The sequence below is a fragment of the Miscanthus floridulus genome, chromosome 1, assembly GCF_019320115.1.
Source record: "Miscanthus floridulus cultivar M001 chromosome 1, ASM1932011v1, whole genome shotgun sequence".
In the NCBI taxonomy this organism is placed as follows: domain Eukaryota; kingdom Viridiplantae; phylum Streptophyta; class Magnoliopsida; order Poales; family Poaceae; genus Miscanthus; species Miscanthus floridulus.
In genome coordinates, this window is record NC_089580.1 from 136,310,518 (window position 1) to 136,337,675 (window position 27,158).

Below are 27,158 nucleotides of genomic sequence, written 5' to 3' on the forward strand. Positions count from 1 at the left end.
TGTTGAACGCAATGAGGGCTGTAAATCCTGGGATGCACTTCGAGTATTTACCTAAGGAGGGTGAAACAAGGAATGGTAGCTAGGTATTTAGAAGAGCCTTTTGGGTGTTCGGGCAGAGCATCGAAGCATTTAAGCATTGCAGGCCTGTCGTCTCAATTGATGGGACCTTTCTTACAGGGAAATTTGAAGGCACAATGCTTGTTTGTATTGGGACAAATGCAGAAGACCAGCTTGTGCCATTGGCCTTTGCGATTGTTCGAAAGGAGGACATGAATAGTTAGTGTTGGTTTCTCAGGCTAGTAAGACAAGTGGTAATTGGTCCGGGACGTGATGTTTGTGTGATATCCGATAGGCATGCTGGCATTCTGAATGCCATAGAACAAAAGATTCCTGGTTACGGCCAAATACATCGCCGGTGGTGCACCAGACACCTTGCTCAGAATCTTATAAGGCATGATCACACAAAGGATAACTTCAAATTATTTGAGGAGGTTTGTAGGCAGCAAGAGGTTCAATTATTCAAAGACAAGCTAGATGCCCTGAAGTTAGCCACAAATGTTGATGGCAAGCAATTCTTGAGCAAGTTGATGGCGTCAAAGGATAAGTGGTCACTTGCATATGACACCGGAGGTTGGAGATGGGGCTTCATGACTAGTAACATGGCAGATGTTCAATAGCCTTCTAAGAGGTTGTCGTGGTCTGCCTGTGACTGCTATTGCCTCATTCACCTTCTACAAGTTGAATGCTTGGTTCATTTCGAGGAAGAAGCATGCAAGGTCTCCATGGATAGCAAGCAAAGCTTGGCCACTTTTAGCATCTCAGGAACTAGCTTTCTCAAAGAAAAAGTCTAAACGACAGAAGGGTTCATGTTTCGATCCGATCAACCATGGATATGAGATTCTAGAGGGTGGTGGAACTAACATTGGTGGTGAAGACCAGGGTGCTCGAAAACATAAAGTAGTGATCAATGAGAACAAGTGTACGTGTGAAAAACCGACCATATACCATAGGCCTTGCTCCCACATGATTATAGTCTGTCGCCTTAGACGTGTTGACGCTGAGGTCCCTCCCCGTATGGCTACAGAGTTCTCTTTGAGGAACCTAATGAGCACCTGGAATCCTCAGTTCGAGCCATTTCTTGATGAGAGTCAATGGCCTACTTATGATGGCCCCAAGTATGTGCCTGATCTTGATTTACTCTGGAAGAGTAGAGGACCTAGGCGGTGGAAGCAGTTTAGGATGGACATAGACCGAGCCACGAAAGGTAGATCAACCACGAGTAAGGTTGGGACACATTTTGTAGAGGACACCCAAAAGAGTCGTTGCTCTGGTTGCCATAAGACGGGCCACAATAAGAGAAAATGTCCTGAACTACTTAGACAACAGGTATCCACCAAGCTAGCTACTTGAATTGCTTTGTGTAATAGTGCATTGGTTTACTTTTGTTTTTTTTATTGTTATGTTACTTCGTACCACATATACATGCTTTAACTTATACTAATGCTTTGGCATTCCTTATATTGTAGGATGGATCGGTTCCCCCTTCTTGATCCAAGGTTCGATGAGCACCACCGGGCTCGGAGGATCGAGAACGGAGAGGTATATTCAATAATTCGTAAGAAACAGTGCATTGTTCATCTTTTGCTCTATAGTCCATGCTCTTTATAAAGTGACATGAACTAATACTTTTTCATGCTTGTCTTTTTTTTCTAGGTTTTGAATGTGCTGAGGCCAATGACACATGAGGCCTCTACGACCATGGTCTACGACGAGAGGTACACGCCCCTCCTGAAGCTGGCGAACCTTGCTACCGTTGCTCGTGTTTGTCGTCGAGGCACGCCACCTTTCAACCCAGCGGCGCTGACGGCGTTGATAGATCGGTGGCATCTAGAGACACATAGCTTTCACCTACCATGCGGGGAGATGACGGTCACTCTCGAGGACGTTGCCATGATCCTTGGAGTCAAAATCCGAGGATTCCTAGTGATAGGAGACACGGAGTCTGAAGGATGGCAGCAGCGGGTTGAGCACTTCTTGGGGTGTCCCCTAGCGGCAGTTGAGGCTGGCAAGAAATGGCGCAGCAGTGGGGTGTCCCTGAGGTGGCTTCGTCAGCAGTTTCGAGAGTTCCCACCCAACGTAGATGCCCAGACCGTGACATACTACTGTCAGGCCCTCTTCCCTGACGGCACTGGAGACACGGTGTCCTAGATGTACATCCTGTGCCTTTGGAACTGGGAGGATGCCGGCAATAGGAGTTGGGGCTCGGCTATACTTGCCTTCCTGTACCATTAGCTTTGTGAGGCTTACCGCCGTCCTGGAGGCGCACATGCTACAATATCAGGGTGCATCACACTATTGTAGGTAATAAAGCAAAGTTGTACAAGTTTCCACTACAATTCAATGTTTTTTCTTAACAAAAGTGATTAACATGTAAGTTTCCACTCTTTTTTATAGATTTGGATGTGGGAGAGGCTTCCAGTTGGGAGACCGCATCAGCTTGATCCCCCACAACCTTGGTTTCCTCAAGGAGACACAGTTGTCGCCCCTACTATGGCACACCTCTATGAGCGAGCCCACGAAACTTACCATGTGTCACGCCACACATACATCAGCTTCACCAATGAGCTGGACACCCTTTTGCCACAGCATGTAAGTTTCCCACCCTTTTAGCCTAATCGAGGATATGTGCATAAATTGAGCGTCGACTAGTTGATGATGACGTTATGTACAGGTTGAATGGCACCCATATCGGCAGAGGCAAGTCACAGATCTCAACTTGAGCTCCTTGTGCATGGCAGACGAGGACGTCTGGACGATGAGGACCCCCTTATTTGTTTCTATGCAGTGGAGTACCATCTCCCTCACCGTGTAGCACGGCAGTTTGGTAGGCGGCATCCTTCTCCGCCCGAGGATTTCTCCACCAGTTGGCAGCTCTACAAGTACGTAACACGCAATATTTTGTTCGTTTCACATGAATGGATCATTGAGTAGGCCTTCATATTGCCGCTATGGTGTAAAATTTGCAGGTTCAGCAGACAAAAAAGAAGAAGATCACCAACTGGCAGCTGGAGCACCAGCGCTACATTGATGAGTGGATGTTGATGGAGCAGAACAACATGGGCATCCACGCTGTCCATCGTGATAAGGCATTCGATGATTACCTTGTTTGGCTTGGTCAACGAACAAGGCTTCAATTGAGGCCCGCTTGGATGGAGCAAGACATTGCTGACATTGCGAGCGAGGATGAGGGCAACAACCCATATGACCAAGCTACCTGAGAAGGCAGGCTAGTTGAGATCACCCCTGCGTTAGTCAGAGCTATAAGTGATACAACTATTTCCATCTCTGAGGTCTTTACTGTGATGGAGACTTAAATTCTTGTTTTTGTTGTATAGAGCACGGAGATAATGAGGACAGTGGCCGAGCAAGAAAGGGCATTGATGATTCCTATGGGCGATCCTGATGAGGCCTCCATGTTACGACAGTAAATTCAGGTAGTCTCCTATCATTCAGTTGATGTTACATCTTTATATAGTTTTGCAACCAACCCCACTTATTAATAGTGCTTTCAAAATGTAGCGTGCCATGCATCACCTCCGAAAGGTAGCTGCACGCCTTGGATGTAGACGTGCCCCGGATGTGGCAGTCCCACAACAGCTTGGTGCTGGACCTTCTACTGCACATGTTGGACGGACTTCATCTTCACATGGTGCACATGTTGGCGGGACTTCTTCTTCACATGGTGCAGCAACTAGTGTAGAGGGTGGTCAAGGACATGGTCCTTATGATGATGAAGGAGAACACCAGGGAGAAGATGATGAAGGACAGGGAGAGTACTATGAGCATGAGTATGATGAGATTGGCATGTCCTAGCTTGAAGATGCACCCCAAGGAACTCAAGGCCCCTCTGGTTCTAGACGTCCATAGAGGACACTCAGACCAGTGGACAGGTACACTCCAGGTACCTATCCGTTTGGGAGGGGAAAGCGTTACGCTCGCCGTCCATGTTAAGGTACATCTTTTGATATGGTAATCATGATACTTGGCTTAGATTTTAGCAAACACCAAATAGCTATGTGAAGGTAGTCTCATTAATGGTTTCTAACTTAGCTCAATATCCGCTAAAAGTTGTGAAAATGGACTACTGTAGGAAAAAAGAGAGACAAGGAGAAAATGATGGAGCATTAGACAAGGAGCGAGCTAAAAGATCCAAAGACTTCATATGCTATATTTTGTGCATGAACTATGTATGCATTGGACCTTATGTAATGCACTATGTATGGACCTTGTACTTTGTTTGGACTATGTTGGATGATTGATGAAGCATATGTATGGACTATGTATGGATGTTGAATGTGTTGGACTATGTTGGATGTTGAATGTGTTGGACCTTATGTATGTATGGATGTTGAATGAATGTGTATGTCAGTGTGGTCATTTGTTATGTGAAATTCTGTATGCTCATGTATTCTGTCATGTATTCTGTGTATTATGTGTTATGTGTATGCTCAGTTCATTGTTTTTTGGTGAACCCAGGAGCTCGGCGTCAATTGAACACATGCCGAGGGTGGACACCTCGGTGTTTAGTCAATTGACGTCGACCCCTGGTGCATACTGGAATCCTTTGCCTCGAAGCGATGAGGTGCCCAAGCTCGGTGTTCCGTAAATTGACGTCGACCCGTTAATCTCGGCGTGAAAATATTAAACGCCGAGGTAGGCGTGTGGGCTGACCGACGATGCCCGTGGCCCAAACGTCAGCATGGCTCGACTCGGCGCCTAGCTGTCCGATCTTGACGTGGGCCGACTCAGTGCCGAGGTTTGGCCCAAACCTGGCGTGGGCCGTGGTGATCCAAACCCTAGGGTTGGCGTGGGCCGACTCAGCGCCGAGCCTCAGCCCAACACTTCACGTAAATGGCCGAGCCAAACCCTAGGGTTGGCGTGGGCCGAATCAACGCCATGGTCATCTACCTCGGCATCGTCTGACTTGACGTCGAGCCTATAAATCATAAGAGTATGCACCTTTGGTATAGGTTGAAATCCTATTTGCATGATTCAAATGAAAAATCTTTCTCAACGATTCCTCTTCTACTAACACGAGTTATCCTAATAAGAGTAGACATGCTATATTTATGTTTGTTCCTGCAGGAAAAACCGAAGGTTGGTTCGATTTCAATCCCCTATTTTTAGAGAGAGTCAAATCTTTTTTTCAGTTTAGGAATCAACCATAGTACATGAAACTTAGAGATAGGTAAACTGCAATTTATGAAATAGTGAATGCACAACGATTACACTCACATCAAAACTAACAATGGCATGTCGCAAACTAAACCTGGCATGCCTTAGGGGATTGAAAGAAATAAGTGATACAGATGTTGCAAAGGTACTACGATTACACACTCACATGAAAACTAACAATGGCATGTTGCAAACTAAACCTAGCATGCCTTAGGAGATTGAAAAGAACAACTCATATAAGCATTCCACATTCGGATTGACTAACAAAGGTTGGTCCTAATAATGCTCCCACATATTGAATTGAGTTGCGCCTTCCCCATAGTATCCTCCAGTTGACGGCGGCGGTGGCGGTGGCGGTGGAGAAGGAGGCCTGTGCTTCTTATGGTACGGGCACTGGTAGTACGGATTATTGCATAGTGCCTTCTCTGCATCATTGTTGTTGTCATCGTCCGACTTGTCCCTGTTACCACTTCTAGGGCCATACTCTAGGTCAAAGATGCATCCCTGTAGATATATGATGTACTGTTGATGGGGATAGATAGGAGGAGGGTCGACCCATCTAGTGAAGCCACAGTTATCTAGACAGCTTGAATACTGAAAACCCATCTACCAATAAGTACTACTACAAACTAAATGCAAATCTAAAAAAGGAGAGAGTTCAAAGGAAATACAAATCCTCACGGGTATCTGAAGAAACGACGGCCTCCACCGTCACAGTCGTTGTACATCTGCACAACGCAATCCAAACTGTGGCGGTATTTTGGCCAATCTTCAATGCGCTTGTCGTATGATCTAAGAGGTCTCTCACGGGTGAAGTCACTCTTCCTCTCCAAAGGAAATTCCTCTATTGGTTCTTCAAAAGAATCAGAACCTAGAGAACCCTCCCACACAATCGGAGGTCCCTTCCTCACCCCCTTTCCTCTCCCTCCGCCGAAACCCTTTCCACTCGAGGAACCTCCGCTCGATATTTGCTAAAACTAAACCAGAAAACAAGTTGTGTGGATGTGGAGCAAGATATGGAGCACTATATATAGAGATGAAGGCAGGTTCACCATGAATGCTAATTGACAAAAAACTTGTGTGCGTACTCATTTATTGAATCTGCAAAGGCTAGATGCTTCATCTGAAAAGCCTACAACCATGACTGGTCATTTCATCTAAAAAGTCTATACCTGTGTTTTGTCACTTCATCTAAATGCAGTACATCACTCTGATATTAATTCATTGTGTATACGGATACAACAGTAAACAAATCTAGGCTTTTCAGTGAGTTTTCAAATAGACTTTTCGTTGACTGCAACAGTACTTGTAGCCCTTTCAGTGACTGCAACAGCATAAGTAGCTTTTTCAGTGATACAAACAGTAGCACTACAGTCTAGGATAGTTAACGAAGTACAGAGCATAAGACCATCTGAAATAAAAGCATAGTGCATTACAACATAATAAAAAAAAGTCCAGGGAATAAGTTCATCTGAAATAAAAACAGAGTGCATTACAACATAGTAAAAAAATTCTAGGGCTACACGACATCGCTCATGAATAAACCAAATACCTACTGAGTGCAACGAGGCCACTTTCCCTTCCTCTAGGCATCGGGATTCTCCTCCATCGCTGCCTTAGCTCGGCGCACACGCTCAAGCTTCTTCTCCCTCTCCGCCCTGTACGTAGCAACACGCCTCCTTTCCTCCTCTTCCTTATGCTCCTTTTCTATAGTCTCCTGTCTGCGTCTCTGCTCAAACCTCTCCTTAACCTCCGCATCCCACTCCTTCAGGCCTTCTAGATGCTGCTTGTCCGACTCCTTGATCTCAGTGTCAATCCACTGCTCAAAGTCACACAGTGGTGGAACGGTCTGCAAGAAAAACAAATTATTACAAAACAAATAAATAAGTAATACTTAATATCACAAGAAAATTAATTAACACACAATAAAAATTCCTCATAATCGATGCACGGCGCTGTTGCTTTGTAGGTTCCCATGCATAATTGGGACACATCCAGTACCTCTGTCTATATGTTTTCTCATCTTCAGAGATGTCTACCTTGCAAGGATCACCACAAAAGTACATGGGTCGAGGAACACCTTCAGGGAGAGACTTTAGGTCGTAGAGATTTGCCCTCTGGCGACCATAGCTATAATTGAAAGAATTTAGTCATATTAACGGAGAACGAAACCTAAACCTAGGGTTTTCTATTTGTTGCACAAATAATGAATAAACATTAGGATTACCTTGGAATACGAGCTTTACCACGCCTTGGCATCCTAACATTACGTAGAAAAAAATTAATCCAAAGTGCCTTGCAACGAATGTAAAGCTACTAACACTAAATCGCCATACCTCTCAAATAAGCTTTTCATTATAAACCCTAAGCAAATTTGAATCCCAACAAACACAAAATTTAACTCAATGATTATAAACCAGAACATATACAACAACAACAACCATATATTTAGGTTATTCAATCATTTGAACCATCATACATTGCACGAATGACATGAACATGAACCAAATCTATAATGCCAAGTTCAAAAAAAAACACAAACAACTGAATCTAAATGGATGAAATGAAAGAGGGGAAAGAGGAGTACCTTGGCAAAACGTTCTAGTCATAACAAATTGAAATCTAATGACCAACAAATAACTAAAATACATACTAACCCTAATGACCAACAAATAACTAACCCTAATGACATTTACAATAAACAAAGAACCCTAATGACCACAATAACTAGAAACCAAACTAACCTAACATGTTCAGCACATAAAACAGTTAAACAACAATGCACTCAATCAACCTAAGCCATACATTTTGCAAATGCAAATACACATATACCAAAACACCATACACCCATGATTCCACATGATTAGAGACAATGCAAGCATATCTACGCGGATAGATTGGAGGAGGGGAGGGACCATTACCTCGAGGAAGCTTCGGGAGACGAGATCCGGGCACCTAGGGTCGCATTTGGGGGTTAGGGTTTCGTGGGGACCGTGGGGGGATTTGGGAGACAGAGAGCTGGCGCTTTCAGAATGGAAGGAGGAAGAAGAAGGGGGCCGCGGCGCGGCTTCAAGAGTCCAGACCTCGGCATTGAGTCAGGCCGCGCCGAGTCTGGAGGCTCAGCGTTAAGTGACCCCACGCCGAGCTATTGGGCCATAAAGCGTTGTTGGGCCGCCTGGGCCGCGCGCCGGATGGTGCCAATAGCTCGGCGTGTAGTCCCACCGCGCCGAGGTTGGGCCTGTGGCGTTGGCTGACACAACGCCGACGTGTCGGACCCCATGCGCCATCGTGTCGCCGTCGACCGGGGTCGTTTGTGACGTGGCAAGACCTCGGCGTCGTGTCAGTCGACGCCGACCCTCATACCTTGGTGTCATATCCTAAGACGCCTAAAAATGGTCTATTTTCAGCAAATGTTTTGCCATAGGTCTTTTTATAAAAAAATGTTTTCAAAAGGGACCAAAATGCAAAAATTTCGCTATACAGGATAGGCTAACTGGCTAAGTACATAGCCAGTTGGTTTGAGTAGATATCATGCACAAAAGAATATGTTTTTTAAAGACAATCACTTTTGCTAAGCCAAAGTGATCGACAAGTAGCGGTCGTCCCTAGCAGAGGTAATGGTTTTAAATAATCTTCCTAACCAAGCACACCAAGCAAGCGAGAAACATTACCAGGTTCAGTTCTAGCCACATGATTAATTGAGCAAATTAAACATGGTGGAAGGAGTAAGGGTGTTATTCTTTATAGCTGAGGAAGCATATAATCAATCTAATCTAAGGCAATATTATAACTAAGATAAGAAAGATCAAATGGGCTTTGGGGTTGTTTGGATTCTTTCGAACCATGGAAGCGCCGCGTGTCCTTACCCCGACCCTGCCCATGGATTAAATTGGCCCCGGCAAGTGGCCGACTAGCTCAAAAGATTTCCATGGCTGGACCCGGGTCATCCGCGATCTAGTCATCCACCAACTATAGACAAAATGATGAAATCAGGTGGCCAATCGTGGCTGGGTTTGGGTTTCACCGGATAAGTCCATTCCAGGTTGCAGGGAAGAAACCACGGAAATGGGAGCCGTTGGGAATAAAGGTCGCCGCTGGCCACGAGGTGTGCAGATGTGAGTGGCTGGCTGCCTCCTCACGCAAACTGCTGCGCTGCCCAGGTCTCGCCCGTTGTTGGCAGCGGAAAGAGAGGACCGATCGACGCCGTCTGTCTCCCTCAGATCTCCTAGTTGGAGAGCGAGTATAATAGCAGGATGTAAACCGACTAAATGCTGAGATAGAAAAAAGAGGAGAGGAGAGAAAGGAGAAGCGGTTTGTAAGTTTACAACTAGCTTAGGCTGTAAGCCGACTAATCGGTTGCAGTACCGGTCCTGAGTATTTTTGGACCTAGAACGAAATTAAAATTTTAGACCTTTTTATATAACATGATAATATTACTAGCACTACTTATTTCTAGCCAAAGGTGAAGAGATATCTGGGGTAAACTGATCATATAAACAATTTGTATACATATTAAATTACCTTAAAAAAATTTCTAACATTTCTCGATGCGAAGTCATCGGTGATGGTATCAATATCAATCTCATCCAACAATCGTCAGAATCTTACTTTCTTGGTGACATGATACTGTTAAAATTCAGAGAAACAAATACTAACTACAGCCCATCTGCTCTACTGGAAGTGGAATATGTCGTCGCGTAGCTATGCGGCTCTGCGGATGAGTGTTCGAGCGGATCACCTGAGATCAATGATCAGGGCCCTGTGTGGCTGTGTGAGATCTCGGTAGAGAATAGTGTGACTGTATTTGCGATTTGCGAACCTGTAGTCCTGGACGACGTGCAGCACTGCAGCGTTGGCGCGTTTGCGTCAGTCATCGAGCAGACGACCACGCCGCCACGCCGCACGCGCAGGAAGGCCGCCGAAGACGTTGGCCGCGTTCGCGTGACTCGTCGTGAGGGAGTCGAACAGTCCAAGCCTCGAAGGAAACAACCCCACACCCCACACCCCTACCCACACACACACCACCCCCACCCCCAATGGATAGGCCCTGATTGGTTGGTCAGGTTTCCTGTGATAGAATCTATCCACCAGGCTTAGAGTTCTCGACTTAATATGGATGCTCGTATTTTTCTGGATTTATTTAAGGATTTAACGATGTTATGTTTTTAGTGGTACGTGACGTTTCCATCAACAGCGAAGCGCTCGTGGTGACTTCATGAATCTCGAGATTTATCGATCCAGTCCTTCGGAGGTGCTCATAGGGGTGGTGTTTGTGTACATATGCTTATAGGGGTGAGTGTGCGTGCATGTTGCGGGTGTTTACGTTATTGTGTAATTCTCACCGAGAAGAGATATGTGGGGCCTTGACGGCATTGTCAGGTTCGTATGAGCTCAGCCAAGACAGGTAAAGGCCAGTCCAATGTGTAGTTTATTGTGTATATTCCCTTGCAGAGCCAGGTTAGATAGTGATTTTGTTTGTTTGTCTGCACTGCGGTATGTAGGCACCTTGAACTAGCATTTGGTATAATTACGACCTAGTTCTTCCCCTTCTCTTGTTTGAGACATTTTTACAAACTGGTTGAACACACAAGCCGTTCTATGGCTGCTCACGCCGCCATCCTCCACGGCAACCTTCATCTCCACTGCTCGGGTGCGGCTGGTTCGGTCTCGCTCCTTCTATCTGCCACCTCCGCCACTGTCGAGGCGAAACCCTAGCTCGCCTCGTTGGACAACCACGACCGCAAGTCGAAGCTGCCGGTACCCACCTCTCTTGACAACAACCACAACCACCACCACACCGCACCGCACCATCCTCCCCGGACCTCGCCACGCGCCAGCACGGCGTCAAACTCCCCGGACCTTGAGCCAATGTCATCCTCCCCAGCTTCCCGCTGTTGGGGCCACAACTCCCGCCGCAACAGCAATGGCCCCATTCTGAGGTCAATGTCGCCCCCTCGCCCTCGCCTCTACCACGACGGGGCAGGCCCAAGGGACACCCAACGACGGGGTGGCAGTTGCGGAGCTGTCTCGGTGGGATCTGGCGGTCAAGATGATGGAGGTGAAGGTGCGGGTGGTGGTGGTGGTGAGCGAGGGAAGAATTGGGAGGTAACAAGATTGAGACCTCGCGCCGTAAGAGAGCCAAGCCCAATAAAACTAAAGTCCTTTTTCGTTTTCTGGGACCCTGGCTCCACCGTGCTTTAAGCAACGTGGTCCAGGCAAACAAACAAGCCCATTTGCACGCCATGGGTCTATCCCTGGCCGCGGTCTACGTAAATAAACATGCTCGTGGTAAATCCTACACAGTGTGACTTGAGGTCCAACTTTTTTTAAAAAGCAAGTGCCCAGCTAGCAAAAAAAATATCAATTAATTAGTGCATGAAATTTAACAATAATTCAAGTGACTGGCTCACCGTATTGCCCTTATATATCAAATCAATTCAAATTATTTTAGAGGACTCAAGCAAGGATGTACCACCTAAAAAGGAGAATAAGCATGTTTTTTCAACACACCAAACCATTTATGCAAAACCAAAGCGATCAACAAGAAAGCTATCGTCCCTAGTAGAACTAAAGGTTTTTAATCCTCCAAACCCCTCGAAGCCAACTCCTAAACATACGTAACATACGACAAAAGCGACACTTTTGTTACTACTAACTGTGTTTGGCTAAGTTATTGTTTTGGCCTGGAAGCAAACCCCTCGACGGCGGGCGGGGGCAGCTCAAGAGCCAAAAAAAAAAAAACCATGGAGGACACGCGTGGCCACGTGGGGGCTCGTTTCAATGGTTGATTCTCCGGACTCCGGCAGCTGGACGACGGGCCGGGTGGGAAATGCAGGGGCCAAATCCAGAAGCCGCCCATGGTATTGGCTCCCGCCGTCCCGCCCACAGAGGCAGCGGAAACAGGGACCGTCGCTGTACAATTTCCACAAAACCGGGAGACCTCCAATCGCCTGGTCTGGCTCTCCGATACTTTTGGTGGGCGCGGCGGGGCTGCCCACGGGCCACGCCAGGGGCAGGAGGTGGAGGCCACGCGCTCGGCTGTGGGCGCCTCCTTCCCCCGCGCTTTTGGATTCTTGTGCCGCCCGCCATGCAAGACATTTTATATTTGTTCTTAATCTACTCTTTCTTACTTTAACCATAGATCATCATGTTCGCTTGTTGTTTTCAGCCAGGCTTATTCAACCCGTCAACAGTGTTTTTCTCTCACAACAAACCAGCATCTGTCAGCCCAAACCAGCCCAGAAACCAACCGGCGAACATGTCGGATATATACTAGATAGCGTGCTCATGCGTTGCTACGAGATAACTAACAATTTATACTAAAAACACACGGATCGCACGATAAGATAACAATACTGTTAAATTAAATACCAACATTAAAGTGACATTTAATCTAAAAGGCAAAGTTTATGAATTTAACACAGTCACGGAGTGCGCGGCGTCGCAGACTCACAAACTCTAGAGCTTCTAGACATTGGGTCGAATCCAACCTAGAGCCTCGGAACCCTGCATCTTTTCCTAGACGGGCTTCACTTCGGATGCGCCGGTAGCAATATCAACGATCTCTAGTCGATGGACCAAGTCGTATGGATCCCCATACAATGGCTTAGACATGTAGATTTTGTTCTCCTTATATTTGGATACACTTGTTCCACTGAAGTTTTCATTGAAATATTTAGACACGAACAGTGTCTGATCACCGATGACCCTCACCCTGGACCACTCCGGCGTACGATCGTGGAGGTTGCACTTGTAGATCACGCTGCTGTAGGTGAAGCTATGTGTCTCGTAGAATGTGCTCACCATGGCACCCACAATGTGCAGCTCACCGTTTGATTTCAAGTAGCTGCGGTGGCAGAGCCCCACAGGTGGCGACAGCGATGGCAGCAGCGTCGCGGTTGGAGTAGCGCCGGCGGCGTTGCTGCTGCAGACGGAGATTTCTCCAGTGCAATCGATCGCCAAGAACTTGTCTTGGTAGTAGACGATGGACCCCACGGAGAACTTCAGTTTGGTGTCGAGTAGCATCCATGCGCTGTCGACTCAAACCCGGCAGAACGCGACCTCCGTAGAGCACCCAAGCATGGCCATGGCCACGCACTCGCGGCCGGCGGCGTCAGGCGACTCCAAGAGCACGATCTCATGGAAGAACACGTCCCTCATGTCTTCTAGCTTGATGGCTCTGCCTACGACATCCGCGTCTCCGTAGTCGTTGGTAGGATGGAGGACCAACCAGTCGTGGACCCTAGACACGCGTTCCGATGAGGACGCCACCGCGACGTGTTCGTCTGTTGGCGGGAGCTCAACGCGGGGGGTACGGGCACCGGCGAATGGATTCAGCAGCGTCACGGACGCCGCCTCATCCATGAGCGCCAGCCACCCACACGAGGAGCCACACGCCACCTTGCCGCGCACGTCGGGCAGCGTCTTGGACAAGACCTTCTTCTCTAGGACACAGTAGAAGCCGACGCGGTCCGAGTCGGGGTCGAACAGGAGCAGCAGGAGCGGCCTAAAGGTCGCGAACGGGATGGCGGAGCGCCATGGGGAGCAAGAGGATCGAAAGGACGTCGTGTCGTGGCCTGACATGAGACGCTGCCCGATGGACTCGAGGAGATCCTCTAGCAGGCCGGATCTTCAGTCAGAGAAAGGTAGGGACCTTCTCTTAGGATTGGGAGGCTGAGCCATGGAAGACAGATGACATCAACTATGGTTCACACACGAAACAACAAGCGAGGGCGATGAAACACATGAGCGTGAAACCAAATAAAAGGAGAAAAAAGCTATCCCTTTTGCAAATGCAAAGAGGAAAAGTAATTAAATGTAGGCAGATTTGACAAGGTTCTCAGAAATGCAGATGTTCCTTTTGTCTTAATTCTCTTTCCTTCTGTGTTAATTCTCTTTTCTTTTGCTCGTTGCCATGTATGCTGGTGCATGCAAACATGCAATGTGTATATGGATAGCACAATAATTTTTTACTTCTTATTTTGCCGTGATTCCTCTATCACATGACAGACAATATTCAATCAAGGAGAATGACACGATCAATCAGTAATTAAGATGTCATGGGATTGTAGACGTGGGCAGACGGACGAACCAAAATAAATGTCGCACCAAAAAATATCGCATCAAGCATCAGTGTATCAATGCCAACCATTGACTCATCCTCTAGAGTTTACAAATGTAAGCCATGACAATAAATTGCAACAATTCAGGGCAAGTTCAGTGATAAATCCCTCTCTTTCAAGGTTTAACTTCAGTGAGAAATCATCATTCTTTTTCTTGCCTGCCTACATCAGATTGTTCATAAATAAACAAAGATCAATCCACAGATATTTTACAGTGCTGAGATAACTTTATGACCTGGCTTGGTGTTGCTGTTACGGGAACACCAATTCAGCGAGCGAGATCTAGAGGTGCAAAGGCATGATGCCAAATATCTGAATACCATCCAGTATAATAAAAAAATTAGCAATCCAAAAATTCAGTGACCATAAAAAAAGTTGACAAGAGAAAAGTATCTAACATTGGTACACCAAGCTCATAAATTGAGACTATCAGTAAATAAATAAGGCTCAAGCTACTTGAAACGAGATTGGTACAGACAAAGGGCTAACTATGCTAAAAAAACAATGGCATCCAATGTGCAGGCACACAATATCGAAAAATGGATGATTAACTATATAACAAGAACATCTGCAGCATCATGAACTATGGTTGTGTAACATCATGAACGGCGAGCGATGGAGGACGAGTGACGTCAATCGGTCTACATATGCGAAGACGACGGCTCGAGTGCACGACTCAGGTGGCGTCGAGGTAGCGGCGCGGTAGCCGAGGACGATGGCTCGGGTGCATGGCGTGGGCGAACGGCGAGGACTATGGCGCGGACGTCGTGTAGGCGGCGGTGTTTCTAGGTGCACGATGCGGGTGAACGGCGAGGACGACGGCGCGACGTCGTCCTCGTAGCAGTGTATGTGGCACACGGGGAGGATGACGGCGCGGGCGCATAGACCAGACGATGGAGCAGGTCGTGGAGGGGAGATCGCACGGGGAAGATAGATCGCACGGGGAGGTAATCTTGCGGTGACCTTGCGGCAATCGATGATGTAGCCACAGGTGCATCCACTGGTAGGCAGACGGTGGATGATCCATTGTTGTTGCTTCTCCACTACACGACAAGGAAGAAGTAGGGGCGGCTCGATCGTGCAAGGACTTGAGGAATGGGGTGCGCGACGATCGTCTCCGTGCAGCGATCAGTGACGCGCTTGAGTCCTACCAAGAAGACGTGTTTGATCGTGCAGCGACGAGCGACGATGGTCTTCCGTGTTTGTAGCGCATGCAAATCAGGGTCAAGAATTTCATATTTGTGGCACGAGAGCGGTATGATCGAGCGTGAGACATGGGTGATCGCTTTCCTTGTTTGAGGCAATTAGGGTCAAGACTTTCCGTGTTTGTAGCACATGCAAATCAGGGTAAGACTTTCCGTATTTGTAGCGCATGCAAATTAGGGTCAAGACTTTCCGTGTTTTCTTCGCACCAAAGGACGCAGCATGCGGGATATGTCGTGGGATCGCAGGCGTAGGCAGATGGACGAACCAAAACAAATGTCGCACGAAAAAAAATATCCACGGTTTGTTCTTCTAGTTGTAGGAGATATATTAATTAATTCATTTGCTTATTATATGATATAAGTATATTTTTATTATGTTTGCTAGTCAAAGTTGAAAGTTTTAACTTTCCAAATCTATACTAGGTGCACATGTATACCAGAAGAATAAGTAGCAGTACAAGTATGGTAGTATACCGGAATAAGTATCTCCCCGGAGTAAACCCCCCGGCCGCCTACAGTTTACATTAGGGACCCCCACCCCACCCCCTAGTAGAATCCATGTGAACCTCGGACGCGGCTTCTTGTCAACTGGAGAGAGAGCACGCGGCGGGGCCCGCGATGACGCTAGCTCCCTAGCAGTCCATCCATCCAAATCCACTTCGTCCCGCGGCGCCGAATCCGCCTTCTCCCCTACCTTTCCGAAACCGCAGGCGCCCGAGCCAGCCCACTGGCCACTGCTCCCCTCCAGTCTCCGCGCCGCGCTGTGCCTATAAAACAGCCCGCCGTCTCCCCCTCCGCCGCGCTCCATCACGGCACCATTCCAACTCCGACCAACCACCTCGATCACCTACGTCCTCACCTCCAAGTCCCAACCAAGCTCATCATCATCAGCCCGACGATCACAACAAGACGAGAGACATGCGGATGAGCTGCAACGGCTGCCGCGTCCTGCGCAAGGGCTGCAGCGACGCGTGCACCATCCGGCCCTGCCTGGGGTGGATCAAGTCCCCCGAGGCGCAGGCCAACGCCACCGTCTTCCTCGCCAAGTTCTACGGCCGGGCGGGGCTGCTCAACCTGCTGGCCGCGCCGCCCGCGGGCCAGGACCACCTCCGCCCCGCCGTGTTCCGCTCCCTGCTCTACGAGGCGTGCGGGCGCATCGTCAACCCGGTCTACGGCTCCGTCGGCCTGCTCTGGTCGGGCCAGTGGCAGGCGTGCCAGGCCGCCGTCGAGGCCGTGCTCAAGGGGGACCCCGTCGTGCAGGTCGACGCCGCGTCCGAGGCCGCCGCGGCACCGCCGCTGCTGCTCGGCGGCCGCAGGTACGACATCCGCCACGTCGCCAGGGATCCCGACGCCGCCGCCGCGGCCGATCTCCTCCGCGTCGCGCGCGGCGGCCGCGGACGCAACCGCAAGCGCGCCTCTTCGTCCTCCACCTCCTCCGAGCCCAGCAGCAACAAGCGCGTGTCGCTCGGCAATAACAACGATCCTTCCAGGCAAAGGCCAGGAGAAGAGGCGGAGGAGGAGCCAGTGCCGGTGCCGATGGTCGTTGAGCACGACCACGGGCACGACGAGGAGTCCGCCGGCAGCCACGACGACGACCACCACCACCTGCAAGCGCAGCAGGGGTCGGAGGACACCGACGTGGAGGCGGCGTCCCACTCCCACTCCCACTCCCACTCCCACGTGAGCCAAGCCGAGCCCGAGCCGGTCAGCAGCAGCCAGCAGGCTGATCAGGACGACGTCGAGGAGGAAGAGGAGGTTGGGCTGGAGCTCACGCTCGGGCTGGAGCCGCTCGTCAGGCAGAGGCAGCAGCCCACGTCTTGGCGCTGCGACCACAGCGGGTTGAGCGCCGCATCGAGCCTCATCTGCCTGCGCCTGCAGCTGCCGGCCTGAGCTCGCCGCATCTCACACCTGAGACTGAGAGACCTGACAACAGTTTTGGGACCCTGCCGTGTCAGGAGACAAACAGCGAAAACATAGGTTTCTTTTTTTCTTTTTTTGTAAAGGCTGCTGGACTGCACAGCATCGTCCTAGGATTTTGTTGTTTCTTGCGTCCTGTACCTACTACATGTGATGGTGATGGTGCATGTCTCTAATTTGTTCAAACTTTTTATGTTTGGCTCCGGCTGTCACAAAATTTAATCCGTGTGACACCAATCAAAAACACTGAGATCGTGACTACACACACTGCACTAATTCATTTAATTTAGATACAAAAAATCAGTTGGGCCATGCACTATCTCATAATATAAAATAACTTTTTTTAATCATAAACGATACTCCAGTTCAGGACATAGTAGTAGAAATTGATATGTGGGAGCAACCATCACATCTTTTTACATCTTCATAGGAATTCCCCTGTAAGTGGGTCAACCAAACCATGCATTCAGGCATACGAAAAGAGATTACAGATTAGGCATCCAATGGATTGCACAGATTGGATCACAGCCCTGTTGAAATACCGTGGGCCTGCTTTTGTTGGAGCCCTTGGAAAGTTGCCTGCCAGATAGCTCTATCCGACCGTTTTTCTTTTATCAAAGGCATTTCACCCGGCTTTATTGAAAGCTTAACGAAAGCCCAAGATCCTGTGGGGATACCAGCTTACAGTTTGAGCACTAAACCGTCCATAGAACTCTACTAACTGCATGACAAAGGTTCTAAAACCAGACCTCTAAATCAAAGCATCAAGTTTGAACCAAACAACATCTGGATGAACAGTAGACGGTAAACTAGACAAACATGCCCAGAATTACATTGCCACAGTGCATTAGAAGCAACTAGATTTATCATTTCGTTCACCACAGGCTTCAGTTTAGGCTTCAAAAGCGGACGCCAGGATTTCACCAACATCAATGTCTTGCAGATGATTGCCACTGAAGAAGTCATCGTCTTCTTGTTAAACACCACATCATTGTGTGCCTTCCAGATAGTCCATAACGCACCTGCACATAGGAACGACGTTACCTGCTGTCTTTTTCCTCTATACTTGGTCAAGATCTCTAAAAATAGCGAGGAACAACTTGTTGGCGACAGTGGCCAACTGAGATATTCACGAAAGAAGGACCACAAGCAATACTGCAATGGGGCATTAGAACAGTATATGGTCCGACATTTCAAGTTTATCGCAGCTGAAACATGCTTTCGGTCCAGACCACTTCTTTTTCAATTGGACACCACAATGGATTCTATCGTGTGTGGCCATCAATAAGAAAATTTTAACCTTCAAAGGAATATTTCATTTCCATATGAGCATCATCTGTACATCTTGAACCCCTCCAGAAGTCATCAGATTATAAAGTGAATTCGCCGAATATTTATGAGATCTCTCTAAAGCCCAAAACACCCCATCCCTACCATCTGACAAAGAAACTTTATCTAACAACATCATAAGATTTTTCCATTCCTCCCACAGGATTCCATTCAACTGCCTTCTAAACTCTAAAGACCACTGTCCTTCCACACATGCCTCTACCACCTCTAAATCTTGGCGAACAGCAATGTGGAAAAGATTAGGGAAAGTTACTTTCAATGCACAGTCTCCTAACCAACAGTCATGCCAGAACCTTGTTTGCAACCCTGATTTTATCTTAATGCACCTTCCCATTTGAAACCAATTTCGTACTCCCTCCATCCGTCAAAGAAAGCAATTCTATGTTACCGAGGCCAGATTAGTGACCGAGCAAGATTACCTGCATGCCCCTACTTTATTCCGCTGGCAAACGCTCACAGGCGCACTATCGGTACACGAGCATCGATGTCAATAAAATTGCAGGTGAGAAGGTGGGCGGAGAGGAGGTGTGTGTGGCTGAGAAGAGGCATGCAGCTGTGGACGTACGTGAAAGTTGGACCCACTTCCTGGCTACCCTATGCACCTACAAGTATAGATTGCATTCTTTGTTGGACAAGGCCAAGGAGCTAGAATTGCATCCTTAACCGGACAGAGGGAGTACATCTAACAAAGATTTCCAGAATTGTGAGCCCTTCCTATTTCTGACTTGAAAAATGCTTTTGTGACCCAGGTATTTGTTTCTCAATATGTTACAACATAAACTGTTATCCCTTCTTTCAAGCTTGTCAATCCATTTGCCAAGTAGACAAGTGTTCATAACTCTAACGTCCATAAATCCAAGGCCTCCAAACTGTTTCGGCTTGTTTAGAGCTTCCCACTTAATCATATGGTACTTCCTTTTCTTGCTTGTACCTTCCTAGAAAATCTAGATCTAATAGAGTCCAACCGCTGAAAATTGCCTTCGTATAATTGATACACGCACATCATGTACATAGGTATGCTAGACAGACAAGAATCAATCAACGTGGATTTTCCCCCTGATGACAAATACTCACATTGCCAAGTTCCCAGCCTTTTCTTTGTCTTCTCACAGATATAACTCAATTGCGCTTTTGATATCTTGTGACAACTAACCGGCATTCCTAGCAGTGGCGGACCCACTGTTGTGGGTAGTTTGTAGATGTATATACATGTATAATAAAGTTAAAGTCTCAAATTGATACTCTATGTTATTCTCTGCTTCTTATTTGATTCCAAACGCAAAGCAGCCCACAGGCCAGCCCACACCCAATGGCCCATTTGGCGTTTTCCACTCCCCATGGCCCACTCCCCAAGTTTCCCTCGTGGCTTCACCTCATCTCGACTCCTCCAGACACGAAGATGGGAGACGGAGCGAGCGAATCGCCGAATCCGAGCGCCGAGCGGAACCCTAGGGCAGCCCGCTGGCAGCGTCGTGCCACCCCCATCCCCCGCCCCGCCCTGGCGGCAGCCGCGACTGCGCCCCTGCCACGGACCCTGGCCGTTACGGCGGCGTGGCTCTGCCGGACCCGCGCCCCTGCCCCTGCCGGCCTGCCCTCGGTAGCCTCGGCGTGTCACCGGCGGCTGGCCTCGCCCGCTCGCCGCCTCGGCCGAGGCTGACGGCCTCCATGGCTCCATCCATCCTAACCAACTCCGGCAGCTCGAGCTCGTCCTCGCCATCGCCGATTTGATTTGTTCCTTTCAGAGAATCAGAGGTAATCAAATCCCGCTTTGCCCTTTTGTCTTTACTATGTTCTGTCAAATGTCAAATTGTCAATTGCAAAAATCTTCCTATGGGCATACCCAACTTTGAAATCCTGGGTCCGCCTCTGATTCCTAGGTATTTCATCGGAAGAACACCAATTTTGCATCCCAACATCTCTGCTGCAACATTCTTCTCCACAGTAGATAGTCCCACTGAGAAAATCTCACTTTTCTCAAAATTGATCTTCATTCCTGACATAGCCTAGTAGCAAGAAAGAATCACTCTAACATTTCGCAAAGTTTGCAAATCAAATTGTAGGAGTAGAACAGTATCGTCAGCATAGCATACTGTAAGTGTGTTAACCCTCCTTTAAATAAGTGTGGTACAAGCCCCTTAATCATCCCAGCAGAACAAGCTCTTGATAACATAGCAGAAAGGGCATCAGCTACAAGGTTAAACAACAGTGGAGACAAGGGATCACCTTATCTGAGACCTTTGAAGCTTCTAAAGTAATCCCCTCTTTCACCATTCAGATCAATGCACACCCTCTCCCTCTAACAGCTTTATTCATCCATTGAATCCATTTTATATCAAACCCTTTTCTATGTAATACTTCCTCTAAAAAAAACTCTATCTGACTGTAAGCAATCAAAATCAGACGTTAGAGATTGTTGCTTGAGACAGGCAACTTTCTCAGGGTCTCTGTGTTACCTTCTCGTCCAATTCCATCCATGTACATGGCAAGATCTGAATGCGGGAGAGGAGTATAGCAACTGAGTTTTAATACTCCCTCCGTCCGGGAAGGAATGCAACTATAAGATTCATGCTTATCAAACTAGTTCAAATTAGTATTAACGTTTATGTCTCTAAATAAATTTATTATGAAAATATATCCTATAACGAATTCAATGATACTTATTTTGTATTAAGAATGCTAGTACTTTTTAATATAAATTTAGTTAAAATTCAAACCGTTTGACTTCTCGAAAAGCGAAAATTACATTCTTTTGTAAACGGAGGAAGTATGTGCCATTCTGAGAGAAAAAACTGTATGTACCCACCCAACACTAAATTGTTTGTGGCTCCATTAGATATATCATGTTGAAATAGAAAATGCATCCATCAAATGGGAACCATATGTTTCAAAGATAGACAAATGCGAATAATTGTACGGCATACCGTTTCAGAAATGCAAAGTAGTGGAGTCGTATTCCTACAAAACAAATAAACCACCATATAAGGCTGCAGGACAATGCATGGCACATAACTCTTCCTAGAGACCAACATATATCTGGAATCTTGATATGTTAATTATCTAATAAATACCAACATGTGCTCTGCAAATTTATCATGAAAAGGATATAACAACCACTATATATCCAGAATCTGGACATTGCCATGTTTCATATAGATAACATGATTTTAAAATTCTGAAACAAACAGATAGTGTACAATGTACTTTTAGGGATTTAACTGAACAGACACCAAGATTGTCTACCCAGATTATTTATCAATTACATACTTCTAATTTCCTAACTCTAATAGGTCCTAGTCAAGGCAAAGATTATGTAAAGCTATAAAAAATTCCTAACTCCAGTAGTCTGTACACTCATATTCATACCTGGAGATCTGCAATACTTTAAAGGAGCAACATTTATTCTTATTGCAAACACTGAAGATTAAGATTAAAATAATTTGGTGAACTTTTTTTTTTTGAGATTCTGCCTGAGCATAACCAAATTATGAACCCAGGATGAACCAAATGTATTACAATCTGCTAATCCAAGATAGGAAGCCATCATCACTAATAAATGCTATATCAAATTGGTGTTTCCATCTTGGGTATAAACACTTCCTTGCGGGATTCTGCCTGGGAATATATAAACCAAAGTATAAACCCGTGGTGACTGGTGAATCAAATGTATTTCAATCTATATACTAACCCAGTCTAGGAAGACACCAAGTACTAATAATCTGACATTTATACAGATTTTAGCAGAAAATATGTGATTAATGTTTGGTTTTGATGTGCTATCAATTCAATCAATTGTCCAACTATTTTGTAACTTCTGAGGTGGTAATATACTAAGGCAGGTACATCTAGAGCTAGATCTCTAGCATGCTACAGTGCAGGTCTTGAAGGGCGTGTGCTACCTCCGTCCCCAAAAGAATATAATTCTAGTACGGTGTCATATTTTAGTACATTAAGTTTAACCAATTATAGATAAAAAATTATCTATGTTTATGATACTAAATAAATACCATCAGATTAATTACGAAATATATTTTCATAATAAATAAATAAATTAATTATTCACTAAAAACTTGGTCAAACGTGAACCACTTTTCATGGCACGTAACCCATAGTTGCATTCTTTTTAGGACGGAGGTAGTAGTAAACACTAAGAGCAAGCTTAATAATAGTGCCAAGTGCTTCGCTATAAGTTAAGTTATAAGAGACAAGCTATACAATGGTTAGTCTTATATTTGTCTACAAAATTTCTTTATTATTAAATGTTTTTTATTCTCTTTCCTATTCCTTCTCACACACATCTCTATTAGGACCCACTATTGCCTATGCTTCCGTGTCCAACTTGTTGCTTGTATGAGAGTCAAGCTCTCTTCTCTCTTCTACCTTTTTTCTTTCACATCAGCAAAAAAATATTGATTAGCTTGGCTATAAGCCAATTGTTGTACTCGCTCTAAGGCAGCTACTTACACGGGGAACAGTTTATGTACTTTATGCAAAACGACCTTTAGGCTTTCTTTTTTCTGAATGGCCGTGCACATCAACCAAAGTGAAATTCTACTACACTCGGTGATCGAGATAGCAACCCAGAAGAGCTGGATTACACAAACTTGTAATGAAAAAGATGTTCCGTAAAGCATGACATGCAAACAACTGAATAAAAAGTAATGAATAAAAAGAAGAAATAGATAAAAAAAAAATTATGCAGTAATACTGAGAAAAGATAGCTGATAACAAGCCATAAACAGTTGACTAATTATAAGAACGAAGAATATATATTGCTTAACCCTGAAAGTGGAGCCGCCCACTGCACGGAGCGAAACTTGAGGAGTTGCTACATGGTGTCTGAATGTCAAAAACGTAACTTTTTTTTAGAGAGAGTAGACTACACAAGATAGAGCCATCAATGTTCACGGCCTGCTGGTGCTCTGTAGCCTGTTGCAGGACCTTGGCTCTCTCTCTCTCTCTCTCTCGTAATCTACTATGCTTTTTGCCAGCTTTACCGTCTCTTCTGCAAGCTGCTCTGTAGGTCTCAAAATAAAAGAGTTCTCATTTTTCATGAGAAGTTAATTTTTTTTAACTTTGACCAATTATATATAGATAGTTGAATATACCTTCATAATAAACTTATTTAGAGATATAAATGTTTCACGTATTTCCTACAAACCTAGTTAAAATTAAAAAAGTTTGGCGCGCTAAAGAAAACCAGAGAAGCATCTCCGAACTAGCAAACGAGCGATGGTGACTCAAATATGTCTTGTGGTGCACGGTGAAAGCCAGAAGCTGTCTTGTCGTGGACATTAATCGGCAGAGTAGTGGACACAAGTCACACAAGCAGCGGCCTTGTGGTGGTTAAAGCCTAGATTAAAGCAAGTCATTACGGCCGACGGCCTCGTATGCTTCTTTCGGCACGTGCAGTTTGACGTAACGGAAGCTCTCGCCTTCGCCGAACCAAATTCCAACTTTTCCTTGCAGATTTTGGTCATACATACACCCTCCCAAGAAACCGATCCGAAGCGTTGAACCGTTGATGCATCGGCGAAGTTGCGCGTGCGGCGTGCCCATACCGGCAGATTTCGCCACCCTCATCTAGAGCCAGTTTTAGTTCCATCTCATTTTGCCAAATTTGTCAAGATTCCTCGTCACATCGAATCTTTAGACATATGCATGAAGCATTAAATATAAATAAAAAATAAAACTAATTACACAGTTTAGACGAAACCCACGAGACGAATCTTTTAAGCCTAATTAGACTATGATTGGACACTAATTGCCAAATAACAATGAAAATGCTACAGTAACATTTCGCCAAAAAATTTGGCAACCAAACAGGCCCCTAGATAGCACACATCGTCTTGCTATAAAATGAGGTATCAGAGAAAGCTCCCGCAGCTCCACCAGAATTCAGAACCTAATTAACCTGTGTGTGAGTCCTCTGAACTTTTTCGCGGTCCTCCTGTTGCCTTGTTCAGTTCTTCCTTCGTCCTACTCCGAATTACCAAGCAGAAACCACGTCGCAGCGCAATTACCAAGCAGAAACCACGTCGCAGCGCTCGCAACCAATGGAGGAGGCCGTGGAGGACATCGTCATCGCCGGCGCGGGCCTCGCCGGCCTCGCCACGGCGCTCGGGTTACACAGGCAAGCACGCTAGCTACTCCGATTCCCTGCACAATTCAACAATCTGACCGACCGGTCTTGTAAGCGGCCGTTGCTGTCCAATGGCCAGTCTAGAAGCATGCATGTATATGCCGAGCTGACGGACGGGCTGGTGGTCTCGTCTCTCGTGTCGTGCAGGAAGGGGGTGAGGTGCCTGGTGCTGGAATCGTCGCCGGCGCTGCGCGCGTCGGGGTTCGCGTTCACGACGTGGACCAACGCCTTCCGCGCCCTCGACGCCCTCGGCGTTGGGGACAAATCCGGGAGCACCATCTGCTCCACGAGCGGTGAGCAAACAATCATATTCATATTCATATCTTCCTTCGTTGCCGCTTCTAGCCTTCCTAGTTCTTTTTTTTTTATTGATTTTCAGCCTTCCTAGTTCCTAGTAGTATTGGTAGTGGTACTCTACTCTAGGTCCAGTAGCAGCCGTAGGTCGTCGTCACTTGTCAGCGAGGTTTTAAATTTTCGGCTATAGCTGTTTGAAGCTATTTACGTTTACATAGAACTTAACGGCTAAAGTCTGCTATTGCACCATTTAGCCTCCGCTATAGCTGTTTTAAAGGTCATCCGCTAAATACCTTTGGTCGTCGGTGGATGTGGCAAAATGGCAACGAACCTGTGCTGTTCCTTTGTGGGCTCTCCTGGGCTACACAACCTTGGGCTTTATTGAGCCGGACATAACCTTGGGCTTTATTGAGCCGGGCTACATAACATTACTACGAGTACAAGTCGAGCCCCATTTTCTTGGCAGCTCATTAACTAGCCCATTCCTGAAACTATAAATGGCAAGACCACCTGCCCACTTCACTTGTCTTACTTTTTTTTTTTCTTTTTGACGATGACAGGATGATTGCCTTCTCTGCAGCTACTGGTGAAGCTGCTACAGAAGTAAGCTTAAAGATTCAGGGCAAAAGGTAGTTAAAACTTTCAATCTGAGTATGCTTCACTCGGTTCTGTACTTCTGTGTGTGCATAATCTTACAACTACTACGAGCAGATAACTGACCAATTTCTGTACAATTTTACTGTGACATTCGCATCACACCAGCGGGCCACAGGAAATCCGGTGCGTGAAGCGGGACTTCCTGCTGCAGACGCTCGCGAACGAGCTGCCCGAGGGCACCATCAGGTACTCGTCCAAGGTTGCGGCCATGGAGGAAGACGGCAGCGTGAAGACCCTGCACTTGGCAGATGGTTCCATCATAAAGGCCAAGGTCGTGATAGGGTGCGACGGCGTGAACTCGGTGGTGGCGAAATGGCTGGGCCTGCCGAAGCCGGTCCTCTCGGGCCGCTGGGCCACCAGGGGCCTCGCCGAGTACCCGGCGGGCCACGGCTTCGGCCCCGAGATCCTGCAGTTCATCGGCCACGGCTTCCGCTCCGTCGTGCTGCCCTGCTCCGACACCTCCGTCTACTGGGGCTACACCTGGTGCCCTTCCCCGGCAGACGGGGACGCCGAGGAGAGCGTGGCCAAGATGCGGAGCCACGTGGTGGCCAAGCTGCGGGGCCCCAAGATCCCGGCGGAGGCGCTGGAGGTGATCGAGCGGAGCGAGATGAACGACGTGGCGTCGTCGCCGCTGCGGTTCCGGTCCCCGCTGGCCCTGGTCCGCGGCAGCATCAGCCGGGGCGGCGTGTGCGTGGCGGGCGACGCGCTGCACCCGATGACGCCGGAGCTCGGGCAGGGCGGGTGCGCCGCGCTCGAGGACGGCGTCGTCCTGGCCCGGTGCCTGGGCGAGGCCTTCGCCGTCGCCCGCTTCGGCAGCCACGACCAGGATCAGGAGGGGCGGGTCGTCAAGGCGGCGCTGGAGAAGTACGCGGAGGCGAGGCGGTGGCGCAGCATCCAGCTGATCACTGCCGCCTACGCCGTCGGCTTCATCCAGCAGAGCAACAACGCCGTGGTCAGGTTCGTCAGGGACAGGTTCCTGGCTGGACTGCTGGCCAAGACGCTAGTCGCCATGGCGGACTACGACTGTGGCACGCTATGATTCTGCCTGCCTCCATGAAATAAAATAAAAACGGTGAAGAATCACAAGCAGTTTGCCCTTTGCCGTGTCAAGTGTGAAGAACCCTTGGTCTTTATCGTTAGCCGAGCAGTTTGCCCTTTGCCGCCCGTGCCAAGTGTGAAGAACCCTTGGTCTTTATCGTTAGCCGACAAAGAACATATGCATGCGTGCATCATGCATGG

General features: G+C 47.3%; 1 protein-coding gene, 1 long non-coding RNA gene and 1 pseudogene across 2 annotated transcripts; all 3 read left to right on the plus strand.

Moving 5' to 3' along the window:
* Window positions 1–1,248: 1,248 nt before the first annotated feature.
* On the plus strand, window positions 1,249–1,850 carry LOC136494617 (uncharacterized). Its single transcript, XR_010768638.1, has 3 exons — window positions 1,249–1,386; window positions 1,527–1,599; window positions 1,714–1,850. It is a non-coding gene; the product is annotated as an uncharacterized lncRNA (long non-coding RNA).
* Window positions 1,851–16,374: 14,524 nt separating this feature from the next.
* LOC136494632 (LOB domain-containing protein 40-like) lies at window positions 16,375–17,720 on the plus strand. Its single transcript, XM_066490806.1, has one exon. The coding sequence runs from the start codon at window positions 16,481–16,483 to the stop codon at window positions 17,450–17,452; it is 972 nt and encodes a 323-aa protein (XP_066346903.1). The 5' UTR covers window positions 16,375–16,480; the 3' UTR covers window positions 17,453–17,720.
* A 7,011-nt stretch (window positions 17,721–24,731) lies between these two features.
* LOC136494621 (monooxygenase 2-like) lies at window positions 24,732–26,991 on the plus strand (annotated as a pseudogene).
* Window positions 26,992–27,158: the final 167 nt, after the last annotated feature.

Excerpts from the sequence above, each read along its gene's own strand:
- LOC136494632 (XM_066490806.1), top strand. The coding sequence starts at position 16,481 with ATGCGGATGAGCTGCAACGGCTGCCGCGTCCTGCGCAAGGGCTGCAGC.